The sequence below is a fragment of the Bombus impatiens genome, unplaced genomic scaffold (assembly GCF_000188095.3).
Source record: "Bombus impatiens unplaced genomic scaffold, BIMP_2.2 scf_0010, whole genome shotgun sequence".
NCBI lineage: Eukaryota > Metazoa > Arthropoda > Insecta > Hymenoptera > Apidae > Bombus > Bombus impatiens.
This window is the reverse complement of record NT_176429.1, coordinates 1130951-1154325: the sequence shown is the minus strand read 5'-3', so window position 1 is coordinate 1154325 and position 23375 is coordinate 1130951. Positions and strand designations below refer to the sequence as shown.

The 23375-nt window shown below is 32.6% G+C and overlaps 7 protein-coding genes and 1 long non-coding RNA gene across 12 annotated transcripts in view; 3 read left to right on the top strand and 5 right to left on the bottom strand.

The window, feature by feature from the left end:
• LOC100749223 (retinoic acid receptor RXR-alpha-B) overlaps window positions 1-8210 on the bottom strand; it is a 61455-nt gene extending 53245 nt beyond the window's left edge. Inside the window, exon 1 of the mRNA XM_003484415.4 lies at window positions 7877-8210. Coding sequence (XP_003484463.1) covers window positions 7877-7895 — 19 coding nt within the window. The 5' untranslated portion in view covers window positions 7896-8210. The remainder of the gene's footprint in view (window positions 1-7876) is intronic.
• LOC117151595 lies at window positions 336-917 on the bottom strand. Its single transcript, XR_004461627.1, has 2 exons — window positions 665-917; window positions 336-567 (listed from the first exon to the last, which is right to left on the bottom strand). It is a non-coding gene; the product is annotated as an uncharacterized LOC117151595 (long non-coding RNA).
• A 557-nt stretch (window positions 8211-8767) lies between the features above and the next one.
• Window positions 8768-10496, top strand: LOC100749428 (uncharacterized protein C7orf26 homolog). The gene is made up of 4 exons (XM_003484416.4): window positions 8768-9113; window positions 9197-9818; window positions 9890-10191; window positions 10264-10496. The coding sequence occupies exons 1-4, from the start codon at window positions 9035-9037 to the stop codon at window positions 10350-10352; spliced, it is 1092 nt and encodes a 363-aa protein (XP_003484464.1). The 5' UTR covers window positions 8768-9034; the 3' UTR covers window positions 10353-10496.
• LOC100749545 (ribosomal RNA-processing protein 7 homolog A) lies at window positions 10469-12236 on the bottom strand. The gene is made up of 5 exons (XM_003484417.3): window positions 12219-12236; window positions 11493-11550; window positions 11076-11408; window positions 10691-10993; window positions 10469-10611 (listed from the first exon to the last, which is right to left on the bottom strand). The coding sequence occupies exons 1-5, from the start codon at window positions 12219-12221 to the stop codon at window positions 10526-10528; spliced, it is 783 nt and encodes a 260-aa protein (XP_003484465.2). The 5' UTR covers window positions 12222-12236; the 3' UTR covers window positions 10469-10525.
• Window positions 12237-12363: 127 nt separating this feature from the next.
• LOC100741204 (transmembrane protein 145) lies at window positions 12364-14950 on the top strand. Of its 2 annotated transcripts, XM_012386683.3 has the most exons (5): window positions 12364-12535; window positions 12886-13309; window positions 13375-13964; window positions 14088-14359; window positions 14818-14950. In XM_012386683.3, the coding sequence occupies exons 1-4, from the start codon at window positions 12440-12442 to the stop codon at window positions 14355-14357; spliced, it is 1380 nt and encodes a 459-aa protein (XP_012242106.1). In that variant the 5' UTR covers window positions 12364-12439; the 3' UTR covers window positions 14358-14359; window positions 14818-14950. The 2 variants fall into 2 exon arrangements, with proteins under 2 accessions (XP_012242106.1, XP_012242041.1); XM_012386618.3 differs by lacking the exon at window positions 14818-14950 and having other exon boundaries at window positions 14088-14363.
• Window positions 14026-16119, bottom strand: LOC100749660 (FAD-linked sulfhydryl oxidase ALR). 4 transcript variants are annotated; one of them, XR_002947500.2, is made up of 4 exons: window positions 15804-16018; window positions 15418-15603; window positions 14780-15246; window positions 14026-14375 (listed from the first exon to the last, which is right to left on the bottom strand). XR_002947500.2 is itself a non-coding variant. In XM_024370595.2 (3 exons), exons 2-3 carry the CDS (start codon window positions 15499-15501, stop codon window positions 14854-14856), a joined length of 477 nt encoding a protein of 158 aa, XP_024226363.1. In that variant the 5' UTR covers window positions 15502-15603; window positions 15978-16119; the 3' UTR covers window positions 14748-14853. The 4 variants fall into 4 exon arrangements, 3 of the variants coding, with proteins under 3 accessions (XP_024226363.1, XP_024226325.1, XP_024226395.1); XM_024370595.2 differs by lacking the exon at window positions 14026-14375 and having other exon boundaries at window positions 14748-15246; window positions 15978-16119; XM_024370557.2 differs by lacking the exon at window positions 14026-14375 and having other exon boundaries at window positions 14748-15246.
• LOC100749106 lies at window positions 15900-18625 on the top strand. Its single transcript, XM_003484413.3, has 8 exons — window positions 15900-16275; window positions 16353-16847; window positions 16934-17142; window positions 17220-17293; window positions 17368-17479; window positions 17540-17602; window positions 17682-17839; window positions 17913-18625. The coding sequence occupies exons 1-8, from the start codon at window positions 16083-16085 to the stop codon at window positions 18043-18045; spliced, it is 1437 nt and encodes a 478-aa protein (XP_003484461.1). The 5' UTR covers window positions 15900-16082; the 3' UTR covers window positions 18046-18625.
• On the bottom strand, window positions 18502-22694 carry LOC100748985. Its single transcript, XM_003484412.4, has 4 exons — window positions 21988-22694; window positions 21176-21528; window positions 20871-21082; window positions 18502-20772 (listed from the first exon to the last, which is right to left on the bottom strand). The coding sequence occupies exons 2-4, from the start codon at window positions 21455-21457 to the stop codon at window positions 19614-19616; spliced, it is 1653 nt and encodes a 550-aa protein (XP_003484460.1). The 5' UTR covers window positions 21458-21528; window positions 21988-22694; the 3' UTR covers window positions 18502-19613.
• Window positions 22695-23375: the final 681 nt, after the last annotated feature.

Sequence of the window (23375 nt, the reverse complement as noted above, 5' to 3'; positions counted from 1 at the left end):
GTGGTGACTCTACGCGAAAAAAGAAGTCGAAAATATAGAATAAAAATTTTTTTTTTTTAATTTTTCCATCGAGACAACGATCTACAGTGAGATCCGTTATAACGAGACGCGATAAAGTGGAGGCGTACCGAGCAAAAATTCAAAGTCGATTTTCTCGAAAACAAAGCCTCGAACGAAAAATTTGTATTCTATATTTTCGACTTCTTTTTTCGCGTAGTAAATTATATATATTCTCTTATACCTCGTATAATTAATAACTTTGAATTCGACGCAACGTTAAACTCCATTTTAAAAAGATACTGAGTCCTACGACTCTGTCTTTTGTTTGACTCTTTTTCATCCCTTCTTGTTTGATCCCATTAGAAAGGAATAGATGTATCGTTTTGAAATCAACCTTTCTGAAAATCAGGCTGACAATATCGGAGGAAATAGTCTGTTTAACCGGTGTCTTTTATCAGCTTTATCGTTCGATCTCCAATTACGCCCAGTGTTCCCAAGTAAAACTGCTTTACTCGAGCGAGGAGCCCACTTGTCCTAATTATAAAAACGTGCATCGAAGGTTGATATCTTAAATAAGAAGATAAAAAGCCTAAAAAGATGACAGCCTTGTCGATGAGATTTAACCTTCGACCAAAAATGGCAATAAACCACCTCGTTACCTTACCTCGTTATAATTCACCCTTTTTTTTCATTTTCCATCCTCTCGGATTAATTTCGTATCGACAGAAAATACTAAGCCGACCGTAATTAATTCGGACACCTTGACACATTCATTTCTAATCTCGGATTTGCGTTATCTGCTATACGTCTACTATCTACTATATGGCAATAAATCATTTTTACGTCTATGCAGGATTCGTACAATATAAAATCTTATGTAATATAGAAACGTACGTAATATAGCTATATAGCACAGAAATTTCATGAAAATTCCACACAGCGAGAAGCAACCGCGTTGTTCCTTTCGTTAAAAAGATCGATCAAGTTCTTTCCTATCGAAACCGACGAACCTTCGAAACCTTCGAATCCTCAAAAACCTCGCACAAAAGATTCGATAAAAATTCCACAAAAAAATAACTCTTCTTAAAAAAAAATTTACGAAATCTTGCAACATAAAGACAAGATCGTCCGCAAAATCGCAACGTAAGAATCCCATAAAAATTGCGCGATAACGAATCATAAACCGTCTAAAAATTTCCACGAACAATTTAACTCTTTTCCTCTCTCCGTCTCTCTCTTTCGTAACTTGAAAAAACGGATGGAAAAATTTCAGAAAGAAGAGTGGCGTTCCGCGACGAAGCGACGTCACCCTATCGGAAACAGGCACTTGGCCGTAGGGCAAACGTCTGAACCGCGACGCAACGCAATAATTGCACGTGCTGCTTACATAATCGCGCTCCGCCGTTGCAAAACCTTGGATGCATTGCGATCAATAAACTCTTCGTAGTCGTCTATTTATATTTGCCGCGAACGAACCGCGACAGACAGACAAACTCGTGCATATTTATCGAAAACGCGCAAAGCGGGTAATCCAGGAGAAACTAGCAATGCAGACTTGGACGATGACACGATCTATCCGGAGGACGATTATTTTCTCCCATTGAATACGCGTTTCGATCTCGAGAAATTTGTTAAACAGCCAGATACGACGAGTAACTTGTTCTTTTTTTTATATATCTTTCCCTTCGCGCTCCTTTTTTTCCTTCTTTTTCCTTTCTTCTTCGATCGCGAGCTACGTATCGCTATTTACATATGCGAGTTCCTCGCGGGACAATATTATCGACTATATCGAAGAGTAAACAGGTCGGGTCAAAAATCTTGAGGCTTTTTAGCCGTTGTTAACGATCGGACGTTGGCTATGCGCTTGGAGTAAAAATGGAAGATGACTTGTTCGGCCAAATTCGAGGCAATCGTGCATTTAGATTTTCGGGGAAAATACCGTTGACTCGCTACGACAACGATGCAGCTAGGAAAGATAATTTTTTTACGAGATCGGTTTAAGGTAAAAAGCTTGAAAAATGGTTAATTGCTCGTTGGTCATTCAGCGACGACAAATTTTTACACTGCAGGACAGAAAAAAAATAAAAAAAAATACATAAAAAAAAGCTCCGCTCCCCAGAGACTTAAACCCAAAAACTGCATCATACAACGAAAAATGTAAAGCGCCGACACATAATACAGCATGGCTACGTCGTACCGCCGCGTATCGGTACCTTTGCCTAACATACCATTACAAAAATTCATGTTTATTGTGAATGATGTACTTAAAATCTAAAAAAAATAAAAAAAAATACATAAAAAAATAAAAAAAAATACATAAAAAAAAGCTCCGCTCCCCAGAGACTTAAACCCAAAAACTGCATCATACAACGAAAAATGTAAAGCGCCGACACATAATACAGCATGGCTACGTCGTACCGCCGCGTATCGGTACCTTTGCCTAACATACCATTACAAAAATTCATGTTTATTGTGAATGATGTACTTAAAATCTGCATTTTCTGGATTCAAACTCCTTTGTAAAAAAAATCTTTGCACGACGGTGATCTTTGTGCAAATTATACATTACACCATATATATATATATATTACATATATATATAACATGGTATATTACATGGTATATTACACCATATATATATATATATATTACATATACATATTACATGGTATATTACACCATAGGCGTAGAGGTACGTGAGTATCCACGTATTTCGTGCGAATGGAACCTCATTAATCCAAAAAGAATACATTTACTGTCTTCTTTAAGTGATTTTCGACACAATCGTGTTCTTCTGCTGCTAAAAACTTCTCTAGTCTCGGAAAAACACAAGAAATATGTACGATACGAGATACACTCGTTGTTCATACCCATAATCTCTTCTTTCAATTTTTCATTGTAGTTTCTCTGGAAACGTTGAGGGTTCCTTTGTTCGTTGAAACAAACGTCGCATTGGAGTATGAAAACTCGACCGCGGTGGAGTCGAGAAATACAGGGTGGTTGGTAACTGGTGGTACAAGCGGAAAGGGGGTGATTCTACGCGAAAAAAGAAGTCGAAAATATACAATACAAATTTGTCGTTCGAGGCTTTGTTTTCGAGAAAATCGACTTTGAATTTTCGCCCGGTACGCGTGCACTTTATCGCGTCTCGTTATAACGGATCTCGCTGTAGATCGTTGTCTCGATGGAAAAATTTAAAAAAAGAAAAAAAAATTTTTTTACTCTATATTTTCGACCCCTCATATACAATACAAATTTGTCGTTCGAGGCTTTGTTTTCGAGAAAATCGACTTTGAATTTTCGCCCGGTACGCGTGCACTTTATCGCGTCTCGTTATAACGGATCTCGCTGTAGATCGTTGTCTCGATGGAAAAATTTAAAAAAAGAAAAAAAAATTTTTTTACTCTATATTTTCGACCCCTCTTTTCGCGTAGAATCACCCCCTTTCCGCTTGTACCACCGGTTACCAACCACCCTGTATATTTAACGTAAGTAATTAACGCAAGCGACCGATTCTTTTAAAAGGAAAACTTCGAGAAACACGGCAGTTTCGTGCGATTACGATAGATCGAACGAACCACAAACCCAAACCAGGTTTTTCGTCGCAGGATATCGTCGCAGTAGCCAATTTCGTTTCGCGTTTCCCGCATAAACGATACCGGAAATTACCGTTTGCCTGCGATATACGATATTTGGTGGATTGTACGAGTTCGTTCGTGGAAATAATCCCTGAAATTGCACGTTTCGGGGGACGGGTTGCAACTGCAGGATGTCCTGACCCGATACGACAAGCGAGAGATCGACCGAGCTATCTAAACGGGCGAACGTGAATGTCCTACGCCCACACGATGAAATTCTATCTCGTTAATTAACATAAAAACGTAGAACGGATCCTTGCGTTGGCCAATGTTCGTTTGGAATTAAATGCAACGGCCACCAGTTACGCTATAAACTGCCGAAACTCACGCTTTCGTTTAAGCTACTCGAAACAACCTGGAGATCGTGTTTCAAAACCATGGCGAACTTTACGCTACTATATGTTTGGCTCGACATCGATGCTCGGCGACGGGCGAGTTGAATTCGACGCGAGTTTTTGGAACCTCCTCTTTCGGGATGCATTTTGGTAAATTGCAACGTTGTCGGGAATAAAATAAACATGCGTGCAGTAGTAGTAAGTACTAAAGTAGTAAGTACTTAAGGAAGTAACACAAGTAATCGGAGGTGGATGAAAATTGATCCTACGAAGACATCGGTAATACATGCTTACGTATTTCTAGCCACATTCTAAAAGTTTATATAGACTTTTAGCAAGTGCCAACTACGTGGAACTTTAGCGACGCGGGCATATTCCCTGACTCGATTTAAACAGTATTCGATTTCAGCTAAGGCAAAAGATAAAGTATTCGTAACGAAGAAACGTTTAATCGTGACTTTGAAACGATAACAAAGATATTAACATTTTCATCGAATTGCATCAAATGTTCAAATACTTGTGGACGAATAAGCGATCATCGGTCTTTGCTCGATCGATCAGACTTAAAAGCGAATTTTTGAAAAACACCCGATATACGTATAAGTATACAGTATACGAACTGCCAGTCGGAGCAAAGGAAAACGATTGTTTGTGGCAGATGTTAGAGCAGCTTGCTAATTGACTCATTCAACGAGGTTCAAATATAAGAGTTAGTCGAATGATAGGGAAAATATATCTACACCCAACAAGGCCACTCGCGGATAAACAAACTAATTCCAACTTATGTTCGTATTCCTGGAAAGTTTACTCTTGAAAATTAATTAAAAGAAGATCGTAATTTTTAAGATAAGAGATAAAATTATTGCAAAAAAATATCGATTTGAAATTCGTCATGCATGTAATTCCCTTTGACGAGGCAGTTCGTGCAATTCCATCCCCGAGGACGCGAAATCGTACGATACCCGGTGGACGAGTATAATCTCGCGCAAGGCCGTCGATTATCCATCCTTCTAGTTCGCGTTCAACACTACAAATCAATACCATTCAATTGTCGCGAACGATAGTCTAATGAAACGCGACGATCGTCACGCATTTGCATCCTATTTATCGTCGATATAGTTACTTATGCAATTGGCATTATTTCTGCTTCGCCTAGTTAATAATTCATGATGTATTAATTATTAACGGAATAATTAAGAGAAATATTCTAAATTTAAAAAATCTTTTAATATATTTTAAAGTTTGTTCACGGAATGAAAACTTTGAAGGTGCTTATCTTTATCCGTTTAATTCTGCTAGAAAAGAAACTTTCTTTCTTCGAGATTATGTTATATATCTTCAATCGAACTCTACGTAACTAACCTAGGATCGTTTATTTCTAAATCGTTAAAACTTTTCCATTTCTGATGAATTATTAAACTTTGCTCGTGAATTTTCTCGAAGCAAATTTTTTAACATTTTACATAGAAAAGCTTTACGTATTTGATCTAACAACTGATCGTACATCGTAGTAAAGACCTTGTTAAATGTCCTGCAACTTTTTCAAATTTTTCGCAAGCCTAGAACAGTACAGATTGGACGTGGCCATAAACGATCCCGTTTGCGCACGGCACGTGCGAAAATAAACTTGTACACGAATAGCGAAACACGCTAACCCCTTTCCGATTTGATTCTTTTGAAAAGCCGACTTAATACATAAAAATACATAAAAATTCCAATAGAAATATAATTCAGCTAGCTTAACCACATACTGTATAAGAATTCATATAAAATGAAATTTGAATAAAAATGCGATATAATGTTGCACGAGCAAGGGAAGAAATAATTGAGTTCAAAGTTTTAGACTCGATTGAGTATCTCTGCAGTTAGTCCTTGATTACGTAACTTCTGCTCAGTCATGACCTTGAAACAATTCAAGGTTAGGATGTATAGTCTAAATCCATTCGAGTTCATTTCGAATAGTACTCTGTTTACGAGAACTATGTGGTTGACCTTGAAATGAGCATTGAAAAATTAGACAGAAGAGATCCGACAACTAAAAGCATGATATTTCTTTCAAAAGCGGGTAGCACGTTTTTCATAAATTATTCAACCGAGGACGCGTGTTAATAGTACACCGGTTTTAACAAAGAACAGCATCCAATCATAATGCAAATCGAAGCACAATGAGAGAAAGAAAGAGAGGGATGCACAACATGCACAGGCCAATATAATAAAGCAACAGTGAAGCAATGAATAGAGAAGTACGTATATTGGGAGGGAGGGAGAAAGAACGACAATGCAACACACCGGAAGAATAAAGATGAAAAGAGAAAGAGGGACAACAGAAAACAGGTTAGAAAAAGAAAGAAAAAGATGGCGTTACTAGTAGAAAGAGAGAGAGAGAGAGAGAGCACAAAAAACCGACAAGAAGGGAGAGAGATGCAAAAATGGACAGAGACAGTACAATCGCATAGTTCGTCCTTGGACTTATATAACAAGGAAGAGTCTGGCAGAGAAAGAGGAGAAGGATCTCGGTAGAAGAATGAAAAAAGGATGAAAAGAGAATGGATTAAAAATAAAAGGGAAAACAATGGCGCACGCCTGCCCTCTAGTAGCGACAGAAAGGTTCTGGAAATTTCGCGCAACAGCGTATTCCTAGAAAATTCAAACTACGTACTATGTTTTATAAATTGTATACCTATACAAAAAATGGTTCTATAGGAAAAGAAACACTGACACATCATTGTAAAAAGTTCGATGAAAAAGATAAATTGTATATTAAATCTTTGCAAAATGATGCAAGATAATTAGTTGCACAATTTAAATATACTTATGCGCTATTAAACGTCTTCTAACCTTATCCTTTGTCAATAAACATTGTATATAAAATAGAATATAGCTTTTCCTAACATCTTAATTCTGTTTAACATTATTGCCTCGATAGATTGCTAATAAAAAAATAAAAAACAATTGAATATTATTACTCGAATATTCGCTTCTTTGCGCTACTTGAAACTTAACCTCCAATTAGTTTTTAATTCAACTATATTCATTTATTTAGCACAATAACATTCTTCAACGTTATTAACCCAACATAGATTTTCATTAAATGATAAAATAATTTCTAAAAGAATTCACTTTTATTTATTTTACTACATCGCTCCTTTCGTCTCTGCCTTTCATAGAACGAAAGGGTTGAACGGCAACAAACACAGGGAGGGTTAATTCGCACTAGCTTGAGGTAGGACGTGCACGAACGGTCGGCAGGTGTCGCCACATTGCAACAGATGCCGGACTCGGTCAAGCGATAATAATTCTCACGTGTCTCTGTCAAGCGGTACCCTGGCTTCAATTCACTATACGCGAGAGATTATCTAGGTTAGAGACACGCCGTTATGTTATTGCGTAATACAAAACGTAGCCGTCTGACCGATCAGCTTTCTTTACTATCTCGTAAAACGTCAAAGAAACACGAAATACAAGCTACACCTATTCGAACAAATCGCTCGTTTATGACACAGACGATTAAAAGAAAAATAAATTACACTGAAATATAAAATGCTTCTTTCTTATATGTCATTTCTATGTTCATAAATATGTATAAAAGAGATACGCGTAAGAATTGAACCAAGAGAGAGTACAGTCAAGATCAAAAGTGAGATGCGTGACATAGATTCGGTCTCGAGAGGAATTTTCACAGGAAGGCTATTCTAAAGAGAAACGCCGTATTCATAGAGAGTTCGAGATGAATAAGGGATAGATTCGAAAAGAAATTCTCCGGTAATATCGCGGTCAAATGCCGCGAATGCGGTCACTGAACTAGTTCCGTTTCGACCCTGACACTGCCATTGCCCCCAGGTCGCGATTTGTGTCAGAGGCTCAATATTGTCGTGATTTTATTTCTATTGCGGATTTACTCACCCCTTTCGCTAGACTCCATCTCGAAAAGGCCCTAGACACCGTGCTGGACGTACGGTAGACGACGCGAGTATCGAACAAGTACACGTGGAAAATTACTTTGTAGATTATGGGCCGCTAGCTCAAAATTCACCACGGTATAAACATGGCCGGTCAGTCTCTTGTCACAATTACCGTGAGGTCGTTGAACCTTTCCAAAATCGAAAGACAATTACACGAAACACTGCAAGCGTCTGTCCCTTTTTTCGATGCACACGAAAATTAGTAAAGTACCGTAGCTTAGTGAGTGCCGCCTAAAAATAGATCCTGAATTCGGCGATTGTTTTGACTAACAGTGTAGTTCGCAACCTACTCAAAGGTGGCGCTACGCATTGGATACCCGATTTCATTGCGATACATGTGAAACAAAAGATAAATTTTATTAAAATCCTAAAAAAAATATATCTCTATTAACATATGTACATATTACAAATATAAAATAGAATTTCAATAAATCATTTATACAAATTTAAAAGAAACGAGTAGAAAATTTATGTAAAATATGTCACAAATATTTTTACACTTTTTGTAAATAAATTGAATCTTTTTTATATGTACCATAATTTTCCTATATCTTCCGTGTAATAAAAAATTACTATTTTTTATATCATGTATGTTTTAAAACATAAAAATATTAAGCTTTAATGTACAATATTAAATAATTTAAATAATATATTGTGTTGTTCGGTTTTAAAAATTCGGTATCGCATTGTATATCCTGCATATTGATTACGAATAAAAATTATATTGTTTACAATTGAATGCATAAAAAGTACGTACAGTAAAATTTTAATTCATAATTTAACGCAATTAAATAAGGGATACAGGCATATGTACATGAAATAAATTGCAGAAATATTTTTCTTTCTCGCGCGTTTATACCAGCAGACTTAACTACGTATTCATTGGATATTTAGTGGCAGAAATTCAAAAAAATATAACCGTACCAATCAATATACAGTCTTCGTTAGCTATCAAAACCATATCGCTTTCATAAAAATCCGGAATTATAGCTTTAGAAAATATATTCAATGTTTTGGTAAAGCGCTTATTAAATGTCACGCAAAGACTGACTAGTTTATTTTAAATGTATTTGGGTATTATAGCGGCACGTATGCATTAATGGCAGGCAATGATATAAAACAAAATTTGCGAAAATTAGATTTTCCTTACTGCTCTAGAGAAGCATTATGCAGAATCGGTAAGACATTGGTTGAAATAGGTTAGGTTAGCAGAGAACCTTATATTTTTTAACATTTTTTAATTTTATTACTATTTTTAAAGAAATACTATGCAGCAGACCTGGAAAACAAATGGATCTACAACTAGATTTAATATCGGAATTTGTATTCGGAGAAATAGAGAAACGGAAAAAGCGCAACCTGACGACAGCGATACAAGAGTTGCAATTAATAGAAGTTCTGAGCGATTTTTTTCAAAGTCCTGGAGGAAGTGCCGCTGTACGCAACGCAGTATTTTTATCCCTTTTCCCTGCAGATAGTCCTAGATACAAAATCTTAGGCAATTTAGTATCTTTAGCCATTGCCACTCAAAATAAAGCAGTCTTAAATGCGACTGGAATTTGGATGCAGCAATTAGGCTCTACTTCACCACAGAGCGTAGGATTGGCAAGGCACGTACTTAATGACTATTTTGTCCTTACTCCAAAATCTATTGATAAATTGAAGCAGCTTCCTGTTCTTGCACCACATTTCACTGCCAACTTACTAACGGCAATAGGTGAAGTCTATGAGGACAAATATCCACCTGCAGAACTGCTCAGGTTGGTAGGAGAATGGATAGATGAAAATCCAAGTCTCTTATTGACTCCTTTGATGGATAATCCTGCTTTACCAACCGGTGGCATTCCAATGACACCAATAACTCCAATAGCAGGTTTATTCAGGTAACTCAAAAGAAAAATTTTGCATAAAATTAAGTATAAAGTATTCATAATTGTATAACTCTCTGTTTTAGGTGGTGTATTTTATCACCTGTACGTTCAGTTGGTACAGAAAATACAGAATATTCTGAGGAGCAGAAGAAATTGTATTCTAAAATTCAACAACTACTTATGGACTCGGTATTACGATTAAAAAATAGCGGAAATAATAAACATGCTATATCCGCACAGCATTTTGCTGCTACCACTCGAACTTTAACAACTAGTTTACAATCTCAAACAAATATTAATTCTATTTCGCGTGAGTTAGCTATGGAACGCCTTGCACAAGCTGTTAGTGCAGCTATGTCTGCAAATTGTATTTATGGAAACAAACGTACATATCATAATCATTTAACGTATAAAATTAGTCCTTAATTAAAGATTAATTTGTGTTTTTTTTTTACAGAAGAGTTACTGGCTTTGTTACAGCCTTTATCATATCAACACTTCTTAATTGAATGGACTTTACAGACATATGCATCTAAAGCTGCTTAATTACATTATTGTCTTTCTATTGTAGTTATTTTTATTTTGCGGAATTGTATATAAATTTAAATACAATTATATAAATACAAAACCATACTTATAAATGTAAAAAAAAAATTTTTTACAATATAATAAATATATATTTCACGTTGATATGATTAATCTATGTTATACATACAATCTCAAAATGGCTTAAACGTTCTCTTAGATTTTAGATCTTGTAATCTCTTTTTGTCTAATTCGAACTTCTTCCTTAACTCTGCTAAATCTATAAAAAAAATTTAATAAGACCCCAAATATCAAAATTCTGCATATATTTATTAAGACCAATCTGACATAAAACTTACTCTGTCTTTTACTTTCCCGAATTTGGAAAGTATAAAAGTTAAGCAATTGCTTTTTCTTATTTTTTTGTTCTTCTTTGCGTTGCACTTTATTAATAGTAGATTCTTTCCTGGAAAGTGCAAACTGTCCTCTCTTCTTTCGTCCTGTTACTGTTACCCAACCATCATTTTCTGCTTCTTCCTCCATAGCTTTTTCTTTCGCTATTTTCTCAGAAATTTTTTGATCATAGTTCTGCATATACGTTTCAATTTTCTTTTTCATTTCCTTCTCATTACATATTGAACGGTTATAGTTTAAGCACCATTCTGTTAAATTTATTAAAATGAATTAGAAGTATTTTACACAGAGAAATATCCAATAAATCCATGCATAACTTAGATAACTTACTTTCCACTCCTGTAAAACAAATCTTTTTTTCTTTATTTAATGTTATTACATAGTTTTCAGAAATTTCTAATGCTTTCTCTAAATCAGATTCTTTTTCAAAAACTATATATGCAGTTTTAAATCCTTTAGGAGTTACAAAATAAACTTTAGAAACAGTTCCACACAAATCACTGAATATTTTAATTAATGCTTTATGTGTAATATAAGGAGGAATATTTAATAGAAATAGTGTTCTTCCTTTAGGATGTATAGATTCTTGATTTCTAATTGAATGCTCCTTAAAAAATAGTTGGTGCTTGTCTGTAGTTTCTTCGTCAAATCGAATCCATAATGCTACAAGTTGAATAATTGAATAAAAATTTATTCAGATAGATAAATAAGCTGATTATTGTATTTAACAAAGAATACTGCACTTACTTTTAAAACCCTTAAGACCTCCTGTTTTACTTTTCATGATTGCTTCGTTGTATATAACCTCTATTGAAATTAATAACAGAAATTAATAGTAATTTTTAACTTAGATTTATGAATGTTGCTACAACACATAATATAAAACAAATTGTATAAAACAAATAATATTACAAATGACTTTTAGAGATACTAGGAATTTTCTTATAGTTAATATGAATTATCATTGCACTGTAAAACACAAAATACGTGTTTATGTTTCAATCAGTACGAGACGATACGTATGAGTGAAGCATGAAACTAATTTAGCATTTTTAACAAAAAAATTTCTTTATCATCATGTTATATATAATCTCTTAATTACAAATTTATGTTAAAATAAAATATTGATATTTAATAAAAAAATGTCCAAGAAATTGATTTATACATTATTTATTAATCATAAAATAACATTATTTTTTATATTCATATATATCATTTACTAAATTTAAGTAGACTCGTAAGTTTCTAATTACACTTTCTATCGTAAAACATTAATTCCAACAATATAATTTAAATAAAATCTTTAATATTTCCTGTTACACTTAATACATATATGTATACGTATTACTTTGTTATATATTATTATCGTATTATTGTAAAGAAAAGTCAAGGTCATAAAAAATATACACTAAACAATAAAACGATTCTAAAGCTCTAAATTGCGATTAAAAAATATAAAATTTATATATTTACCATTGGTTATTGTTTTTTCATATTGAATATTTTTTACTTTATATGTAAAATATTTATTATCACAACATAAATCAATACACTAATTGAAATGCATACATAGCTCTAAATAGCAGGGAAATATTGATCATGAGAAAAACAGCAGGTAGCAGGTAGCAGGTAACATATTACAGATATGTAGATATCATTTCAGTTCAGGAAAATTGTACGGCCGTGTATCAACTATGTTTAACATATTGTCATTCTTTTTTATGTTATTTAATTTTTTATTGACATACTCAGAGGCCAAAATTCTTCAAGGACACCTTGTAACACGTGAAGTAATAAGCATTTTTTTCGAATTTCTAAGTATATTTTGAAACAATAATATTAATACTAAATTTTGAAAAATAACGCGTAAAAGTAAATTAATAAAAATATGCTATTTCAAAAAAATATATGTTAATTACTATTACATTTAATTTCAATCAAATAGAGATAGTAAATATAAACTGTATTGTTACATTGTACATAATGTTTTTATATATTACGTAGTATTATCAAGTGTCATTAGTATCACAAGAATTATATTTCGTAATTATATATATTATATTTCATAATTTTCCTAATAATTATTAATCTAAACATTTGTCGATTTCTTTCCACTTTATATCGCTGTAATTTTTTTCAGAATTGGGCATTTTTAGCAAGATTTTGCTTCTTAACGCAACAAGGCACATTTCGGTACGAATTCGAATTGGGAGGCAAAGAACAAGATTTAAAAATACTATTGTATTATGATGCACCTGATCAGTGGCCAAGCGTTTACCCTTCGAATAAAACATGCATAGAAAAAGAAGCTATACTTTGGGACGGAATTGGTCAAATAGTACCATTATCGACATTAACATCTGAACAATCAGGATGCGTCGAAGAAGAAGAAACAGTACGATGTTCTAGTCATCGAAGATTTCGATCATCTCGTCCGAGATGGTGGTTTATCGCATTAGCAGATTGTTCATCAAAAACTGGACTAAATGTGTCGTATTGGATATCGTTAACAAATGCGCCGCATGGTCATTTTTGGAAAGAACATTTTTCAGCAGACGAATTCTGCAAGTAACGTTATATTAATTTAAAATTACTCAATGCTATTTAATTAAATCTATTTTCATTTTAGATATACTGCCAGAACTGATAACAATTGCTTGTATTTACGTGATACTTGTAATACTTAGTTTTTACATAGCCATACAACTAAGGGCAAGAAGACTACTACATGTTTCTTACAAAATATTTATAGCCTCACTACTTTGTCAATTAGTAGGAATATTATTTGAGATTTATAGTTACATAAATCTTGGTTTAAGAGGAATACCAACAGAAAATGCTTATTTATTAGGTCAACTTCTAGAAGCATGTTCAGATATTTTGTACACTGTACTTATGTTATTACTGGCTCTTGGTTTTACAGTGACTAAGAGCGTTTTAACAGCCAGGCAAACTCGATGGCTTATATGTTTTATTTGTCTGATTTCTTTCTGTCAATTTTCATTGTATATTTACCAATCCGATGTCTTTGATCCTGGATTGGTATTGTATATTTATGAATCACCACCAGGCTATGGATTAATAATACTGAAATTGATTGCATGGATTATATTTTCTCTTCGATGTTTTAAAACTGTTAGAAAAATGTCAACAAAACTTCATTTTTATGGTTCATTATTTTCATTGGGATCAGCATGGTTTTTATGTCATCCATTAACGGTATATAAAAAACTATGCATTTAATTGCATTTACAATAATGTAAAATATTATGTAACAAAATATTTGTAAAAAATTTATTTATTCTTTTTACAATGTGAAAAAAGATATTTATAATTTTATAGGTACTCTGCATTACTTTATTAGTGGATGAGTGGGTACGAGAAAGCGTTGCTAAAGGATGTTTGTTATGGACTATTTTTATGGGACATATAATGTTTTTATACATCACCAGACCATCTATGGCTAACAAACGTTTTCCATTTCATATTAGAACATGTCAAGTCATGCCTGTTGGTGGTGAAGGACAAGATCACAGTTATGAACCTCATGTTAGAACAACAAGCTCTGCATTCACTATTTCACACTTAACGCCATCTACTTTGCAATATTAATAGTAAGGGTACTTCAAATCTGTAATTGTATGCGTAGTCTTCTACTACTTCTCTCTTTTTTTTTTTTTTTTTAATGCTCATATTTAAGAAAGGACATTATGTTTAACAATTGGTTAACAAAGATAAATATTAACCGTTTGAGTCCCAAGCAGCGCGATCGCGCTGTTTAGATTTTGCCTTGTACTTTGTATTTCATTCTTATCTTCTCAATAATATTTATTCAAAAAAACTTGATATATTTATAAACTAATAGTACGCATTTATAATAGTAAAGATGTATTTCATAAAACTAACAAATATGATGAGCGCTATTGCACCATTCGGGATTTTTCGACCCTGTTTTTCCAAAGATCCCTGGAACTCAAACGGTTAATTTATATGTGATAATACTTTTAACTATTATAGCATTCCTACAAGTATTTACAATAAACTTACATGGTGCTTTTTATATCACATATAGGTTTCATTACAAAATTACAATCATAACTAATAATCATCAGTCGCATGAACCATCAAGCCAGCCATCTCTCCACCTTTGGTCAACTAATTTACAGTCAAATTCAGGCTTTCCAAGTTTTTTATTTACTTCGTTATGTATCATACAAAGCCATTGACTCAATTGTGACTGTGAATTGGTTTGTGGTGGAGTTTTTTTTAATTGCTCTTGTAAATCTTCTGCACATACATAACAAGGATAAAACTTGGAAAATGTGTGAAAGAACTTTGACATATCCAACTTTTGTTCATCAGTTGGATTATCAGGGTAATATGCTGCCATGGTATGTAAAAATGACCATGTTCTTGAACCTAATTCATCTTTATCTAATGGACAATCATCACGTTTAACTTTATTTACAGGTGGATCTTTCTTCTCTATTTTCTCAGTTGCCTGACATAATAAAATATATATGTGAGAATAAATAATTTATTTCACAACATAAAATGTAATACTATTTTTCACCTTTTAGAAACTAATCGGTATTAGTTTTTAACATTACTATTAAAAAAAAGATAATTTATGTATCGTATATAGCTTTATTTAAAAAATCCTTGTTTATACCTTTTCGGAATCGAAAGCCTTCTTTTGACTCTTTGCCCACGATTTAAAATCCATGCATGCACGACAAGGTTTTTCGTGAGACATTTTGTATTTAAAATCGCAGAATACATTCGTTTAAAAATTGCAGCAATTAACAATATTTCCACGTGGAAGATAACCTCTATCACAAAATTATAATTCACGCACCTATTACATTGAAAAATTAACATATAAATATTTCATATTACCGTATCACATTTCGACATAATAACAAATGTTTACTAAGTCAATCATTTAAAATTATTTTTATCATCAATTATTTCAATACACGATAAGTGTTTTACTAACTAATTTTCTTTGAATATGTATTGATATAAGCATATATATACATATATATATATGTATACCTTTATATATACATGATCACTTGCAACTCATTTCAGATAAGGAACTGAATATAAGAATAACTTTATATTACGAAACAGAAGATGCAGATAGAAAAGTCTAAAACATACGCCGCTCCTACGTTCACATTGAGTTCTTGAGTGATGAAAAAGAAGAAAAAGTTACGTATGACTAACCTGACCCGACCTGCAGACAGCGAGTGACAAATGTTAAGTGCAGTTTTGACTGTTTGACTGCACCGCAAATGATACGGTCGTCGGTAAAGTTGATCTTCTGCATAGATGATGGCGAGTCGTAAAAAAAGTAATGATTCGTCTCGATCCGTATCTAAAAATGCAAGGCGTCACGTTGGAGAGGTCATGTTTTCGTCATCTTCATCTTCCGAAGAAGAGGTAACAACGGGATGTCGGAGTTGTAGAAATACATCGAAAGAGTACTTTGCTAGGAATCGTACTGAGACAGAGCCTCAAACAGGTTAGATTTAACCTGGTATTTGTCAAAAAATTTAGCTGATAATTAGCTTAATATTTGTTGTTTCTTATTTTCTACAGGGCAAAATACGTCGAGAATTGAAGAGAATCCCTTTAGCTTTAAGCATTTTTTAAAAAATGGTTCACAAATAAATTATCAAAATGCTGGAGCTCGTCCAAAAGTTTATTCATCTCCAACACAGTATAATCTAGAGAAAAGTTCAGCTGTTTATTCTCGTAATCCAACAGAATTACCAGACTTTGTGCAAGATCATTTGGTCATAGAACAATATTATCTAAATCATGAGCCCAAACAACAGACAATTTCAGATGTGGATAATCTTCCTGATTTTGCATTAAACAGTGTAGAACAGAGGCAAGCTCGACTTAGAAATGAATCAAAGAAGAACGGATCTAGTGCTTCATGTGATCTTTCGTTTGATCTAACTGGAAATTTGGACAAAGCAATACCTCAGAGGAATCAATCTTTACCAAATACAAGTTGTTTTGCCCATTTAAATTTACCTGTTTTTGCTAGATCTAGTATAGGATCTACTGAAACTTCAGAACCATTAGGTATTTATAAAGTGATATGTTAAAATTAATTATTAATCATAGCATGATTTATGTAGGTTGTTTATTTATAGTATCTCATTACTTAGGGTTTCCATTAGATTTACCAATATCTACAGTTGAGGCTGATCCTGAGTCGAATGTGATTATAAGAGATTGTTCTCACTCAGGGGCAAGTGAACCAAATGTTCCAAAATCTTTACCAGACTTTTTAAATGATGGTCCTATTCATAATAGGACAACATTATCAACAGAGTCTGGATCTATTCCAAATAGTGCAGAGACTACAGAAAGGAGGGTATGAATAATGTTGAATTTTAAATTGATATATTACTTATAATTTTTATAATTATAAAATATCGATTCTTTTTGTAGTTACTGCTGGAAAATGAAAGATTGCGGCAGGAATTAGAATTAGCTCAAAAACAGATTAATGAGAAATCGGAAAAGTAAATTTTCAAAATTCTTTTATCTCCAATAATATAATATATTTTCTAATTTATTTATACAATGTCTGTTACAGGATTCAATTATTAGAATCAGAATTGGTATCTAGAAAAGAAGTGGATCATGAAGAAACAATCCATCTTGAAAAAGCAATGGAACAAGTTGAAGATAATCTAAAACGTAGTACAGTGAGTACAAGAATGTTTTATATATCTAATTTATGTCTATAATATATCTTGTTTCTGTAGAGGAGAGCGGTAAATGCAGAAAGTACTATTTCAGCATTGAAAAAAGAGATTAAATCTTTAACGGTTGGTATAGATTTTCGTCCCTTTTTAAATATCTTATAGCGCACTTGATTATTAAATGAAAAACATAATGTTAATGCAGACAGAGATATCGTTACTCCGTTTAGAAAACAAAGAGCTTAGAGCTGGGTTTGCGGCGGGAAATACAAGCGAATATGGTTCTTCAAACATGAATCAGACAGCAAAAAGACTAGCAGGTGATTTGAGACATGCTGCCTCATCAGCAGAAGTATCTTTAAGGTAAAAAGTTATATTTCGACAAGATTTCTAAATTAGGTAGTTCAAATAATAATATATATTGGAATCGTTATAGACAACTAATGTCTGGCGTGGACAATTTAAGAGTACTAGCTTCAGTACTTGAAAATATGAATAGGATAGAAGACCGGACCAAAGATTTTCTACCAGATTTTGATGAAGATAATGCTGCTGGTCCTGCACTTTAATACATTCTTGTGTACATCTTTTTCTGCATACTACCCTTGTTTCACTTCTATGGCATGTATCCCAACCTGTGTTAATAAGTTCCTTGAACTCGCGTAATTGCGTTGAGTATCCGTTTTGGAGTCGATTAGTGATTTGATTCGATTAAAAAGCACGATATTCATATCATGTTTGTTGTATCTTTATGTGTTAATAATAGCTCTTGAATTTCGACTTATATAATTCTAGGTGTACGACAATTATATATCGACCCTGCTTGGCAAAGCATGACCTTTTAAGTGTAATTTTAAACCTTAGCAACAAACATGAATAAAACAATAGCTTAACCGTGATCTGTCACCATGCGGCTCCGAGCAAAGAAAAAGCTAAAGATTTTAACTTTTATATGTACGTTTTGACGTGAAGCTATGACGGAAAACACTGGTTGGGATTCAATGCATAATTCCAACGCAATTGTTAAAAAAAAACAATATTTTAATAGTTATTGTAACAATGTTACGTGTACAGTTTCAAATTACATGTTTCGTTTCTTTGTAAATGTTGAAACTATCAGTTGAACAATTACACCTCAAGCAGACAAGATTCTTTATGTATTTTTCTATTTAAGGGGGTATATGACTCTTGAGTCTCAGAAGCATGAATCTCCTTTCAAATAAGGTTGTAATTATGCGAATTGACAAATGTTTTTCTAAATAATGTATAGTAACAATACAATATATACAAAAAATTAAATTTTTAAAAATTATCTTTGTATATGACACACGAACGATTGCAAATATTTCAATCTAAAGATCATACTTCTATTTACATGTATTAGAAAATTCATTAAGTTAAAAACTTCAAATCCATATGTTGTATTATAACAAAATGCTTTATCTTCGTAATACATGACATGAAAACAACTTAAAACTTATGAATTAATATTTATAAATGAAAAGTGCTTTTTTTAACATATGTATGTTGTAATAGTAAGTTTATATTTTACATCCGTAGATTATTTTGAAATCCAATAACTTGAGTCTATTATTATACACCTTTAAATTTCTTAATTCAATTTATTTGTCATATATTATTTGTGTGTGTAAATGACATTATATTTCAGTTAAAAAAACAGGTTTTAATTCAAGGCTTATTTGCCCCCTTAAAATTTAAATTGAATATTAATAATACTTTTTAAAGTGCAAGTTTTAAATTAATAGCTTTAATAATAAGTTATATGTATAAGAATTACATTGCCTGCAATGTGTATGTTTTTATTCTGGAAACACATGTATAAACAAATCATGGCAGTGGCTAATGTGTAATACAGTAAATTCAAAACATTTTCTTTTTAAAGAAATACAGTTCTCGATCAATGCACGTAATATTCCATCATCAAATTGCACATATACAGGAACTTAAATAATTAGTTTGTGACAAAATATAAAAAATACCAAAGTACTAAATAACAATACGAAAAATTAGTCTTATTTTACAATACCAAATGCAAATTAGTTTCACTTTATACATAAAGTATTTTTTCTAAATATCAATTATTATACTGCCATATGCATAAAGATTAAATATCTTATTATTGAAGACCTTCAAAAATACTAAGTAAGTCAGTTTGTGTTTCAGTGTGACTAGTTTGAGTACTCAACCAGGAACGACATGCACCTATTGATATATTGCAACCTGTTTCACATATCAAGGATTTTGTTTGTGTTTCGGCAGAAACAGTAGTATCCTCGAGTTGAGTCCAAGGTGTTTGTGTTTGAATGTTAGATAATCCTAAATCAGTCGGTAGCATTTCATTACATGTTTGTGTGCATGTATTACTATATAATAGTTCCATGTTGTCAAGATTATTTGTAGTTTGTGTTTCGATGGTAGAACTTAAAGCGAATGATCTAGTTAATGGATCTGAATCAAAAAACGATTGTGAATAAGCTTGTTCCGTTTGAGTTTCTATGCTGCTAAACTTATCATCAAAAGTTTTGTCTGTAAGCATGGGATCTGATCGTGATATGCTATTTGAGGATACAAAGGAATATCCTTCAACAACAGTCGACGTTTCTTCAACATAAGGTAAAGTCATTAAAGCAACCGTACTCTTTGGAGTACACTGTATCAATGGATTTGTACTATGGTTGTAAAATGTTTCAAACTCTGTCTGAGTAACATTATCATTGAGAACTTCAAACATGTCTTTTTCAGGTATTGTTTGAGTACCCGATGTACTCTTATCTTCCCAAAAATCTTGTAATCCATCATCATGACGAAGTGGTAATGGACTGCTAGGAAATAAATTTGAAGCTGTAAAGTTGCTAAGATTAAGGTCTTCCTTTAACAATGTATAATCAGAATTTTGAGATACAGAATTTTTTCCATGTTTCTGAAGCTTCAGCGAATTCTTAAATGCTTGTGAAGCTTGTATCGTTTGTGTTTCCATGGACATTACATTTTGTCTAATTCTTTGAGGGACACTTGTCTGTGTCTGTTTAGATATTCCACACTTTCCATTATGATAGCAACTACTGTTAACATACTTTAATGGACTTGATATTCTTTTATTCTTTTTGCAATCATCAGTTTGTATACCAATATCTGATGTAAGTTTCTGCATTGTATTATTACTAGGATTGGATATCTTATTTTCATTTTGATTTATTGGTAGTATTGTAACTAATTTATTTATTTCTGTTTGATTACTTGATAGAAATAATCTCACTGTTTTAGAATTTGTGCGCCTGTGAAAATGTTAATAATTAATATAAATTGATGATATTGTATTTAAATGTGTCAAACAGTAGAACATTAAAATATTTATCTTTTATGATCAGCTTACCTCAAAGAATTTTTATATTTATCATTTATTGTATGTAAAGATCGTTTTGCATGTGTGAGCAAGGCTTCATAGGAACTGTAAATTTTTGAACAAGAACATACAAATTCAATTCCACATACTCTCATGTGGCCTTCTTTTGCTGATTCAGTAGAGAAACTTTTTTCGCAACGAGTACATGCATACGTTTTTTTCGCATGTACTTTAAGGTAATGCTAAATATATGTCAGATTATTAAATTTCATGTCGTAATTGAAACATTGATCAATTTCATAAAAAAAGCATTGTTTTACGATGACAACACTAACCTGTTTAAGATATTTCATAGTACTAAAATGTCTTTCGGCTTTTAGAGCATAAATACAAGACTCTACCGGACAATGATATTGTACATTTTCTTTTATTGTTTTATCTAAATTTTTACGTTGATGTACTTTAAGGTCATGTAACCGATATCTCGGCCCATTTTTAAATACGAGTCCACATTTATCACATTTTACGTTATTCGTTATGATACTAAGTTCTTCCGGTGATGGACAAATAGTTTTGATACATTTCGAAACGTTTTCTACCGGTTTTATCCTCTCCATTAGAGGTTATTTTTCTGCGGCACTTAACATGTATACAAACTACCGCCATTTAAGTGACTGGTCCAATCGATCTGAAGAGATATTTGTTTGTTTTTTTCGTAATACAGCGCCACTATATTTTATTAAATTATTATGCAAATTTTTATGTAGATAGAAACTCAAAATCCAAATTTTACTAATTAATTTTTTCTACTTTGGAAGTAATGAATATATATATATATATTATACAGAATATAATAGTAATAATAATAATGTATACATGAGTTTTATATGCAATCAATAGACACTAGTATATAGAAATGACATACGTATAAGAATATTTCGAAATTTTAATATAACATCACTCTAACAAATTTCATTGTCAATACCAATGTGTTGAAACGTTTAATAAGTTGATAAATTTAATGACAAAATTCTTATATTTTTAGATGTAAAATCGTAATTATGTAGTTTGTTAATGTTTAAAGATTATAATTGTATTATTTAGAAATATTATAAGGTGAGTACTTCAATTTTTAATCTTTTGGTACCTCAGTATCTAAATGGAATTCACATTTTCAAACTCGTAAATTAATGAAATAAAAATTTGACCAATTAGGTAATAACATAATAACAAAGTATGATTTATTATGTTTTATGATATTTCATTTGTGCATTGTACAGAATTTTGTACAACAGGTTAAAAAAGGCATATTACACATAGTATGACACATCGTTAAATGCTTCCAATAAACTGTGATATGATACAATTAAATACATACAACTATTCTACTATTCTACATACTATACCAACGTAATAAGCGCGAAAATTGAATAACCGATAATTCCAGTGTTTCTCCATCTTTACATTCTACATTTTCGTTTACCAAACGTATGTCACCAATTATACTTCGAAGTGTGTTTAGACTACTCAATCAATTAATTTCCATCACTTAGATTTGGCATTAAGTACTTATAGCAAATTATCATAAATCACAATTAAATTTTCAAATGTTTTTATTCAGATTTCTGAAAAAATCTGGGGAATGGGACAAAAAGCCTCCAACTTCTATTACCGCGCGTACGCCTGATATCGATTTTTTAATTCACATGAATAATATTGAATATATCCTTATATTTAACATTAAAGATAATCATCGCTTATACATCATGTTCTTATAATCTACCTTATTTTATCTGTTAAAAGATATAAATGCATTGCAGTATAATAAAATACTGGTCAGAAAGAAACGATGCGCGAATTTGGAAGTGCAGCAGCTTAAGGTCGTCGTACGCTGGATCGACACAGTCTGCTCTACTTCTACCACACAGCAGGCCGTGCTATATATATGCACGACACACATTCACATCCATATAGCTGCTTTCTCAGCCCAACTAGCAGGGTATAAGCGGCGCTGCTCGCTACATCGTCAGCTACTTGTCACTCGGTCTTCGGCAGTCATACGTTAACCGAACATCGTATTCGCAGTGTTTTTTTATTGTATGAGTGTATACGTAGAATTTCTCGTCGAAGACAAGGCCGCTTAATTAATTCTCGTCGAGACGAAGCCACGAAAGCAATATAAATCACACGGAATTAGCGATTTGTGAGCAATTTTATTGTGCGTGTTTTACCTACCAGCACATCGAGACTAGATCCTTCGACGTGCCTCGGATATTAAAAGGGTTTCGCGATCCTTGCGGGTAGGATATTTTTCTCAGAGATTCTGTACAAGTGTGCGTTCACTTCCTTATTCATATTTTGGAAAACGTAGAGATTGGTGTAGGTTTTATATGCATTTACCGAAAAAATCTCCATTATTGATTTGGAGCAATAAGTACCGCGTAGTTGTATGTCCGTGTTTGATTATAAATTGCTCGAGTGCATTACATCGCTGATACTAAACAATACAATAATTGTGTTTTCGATTAATTAACT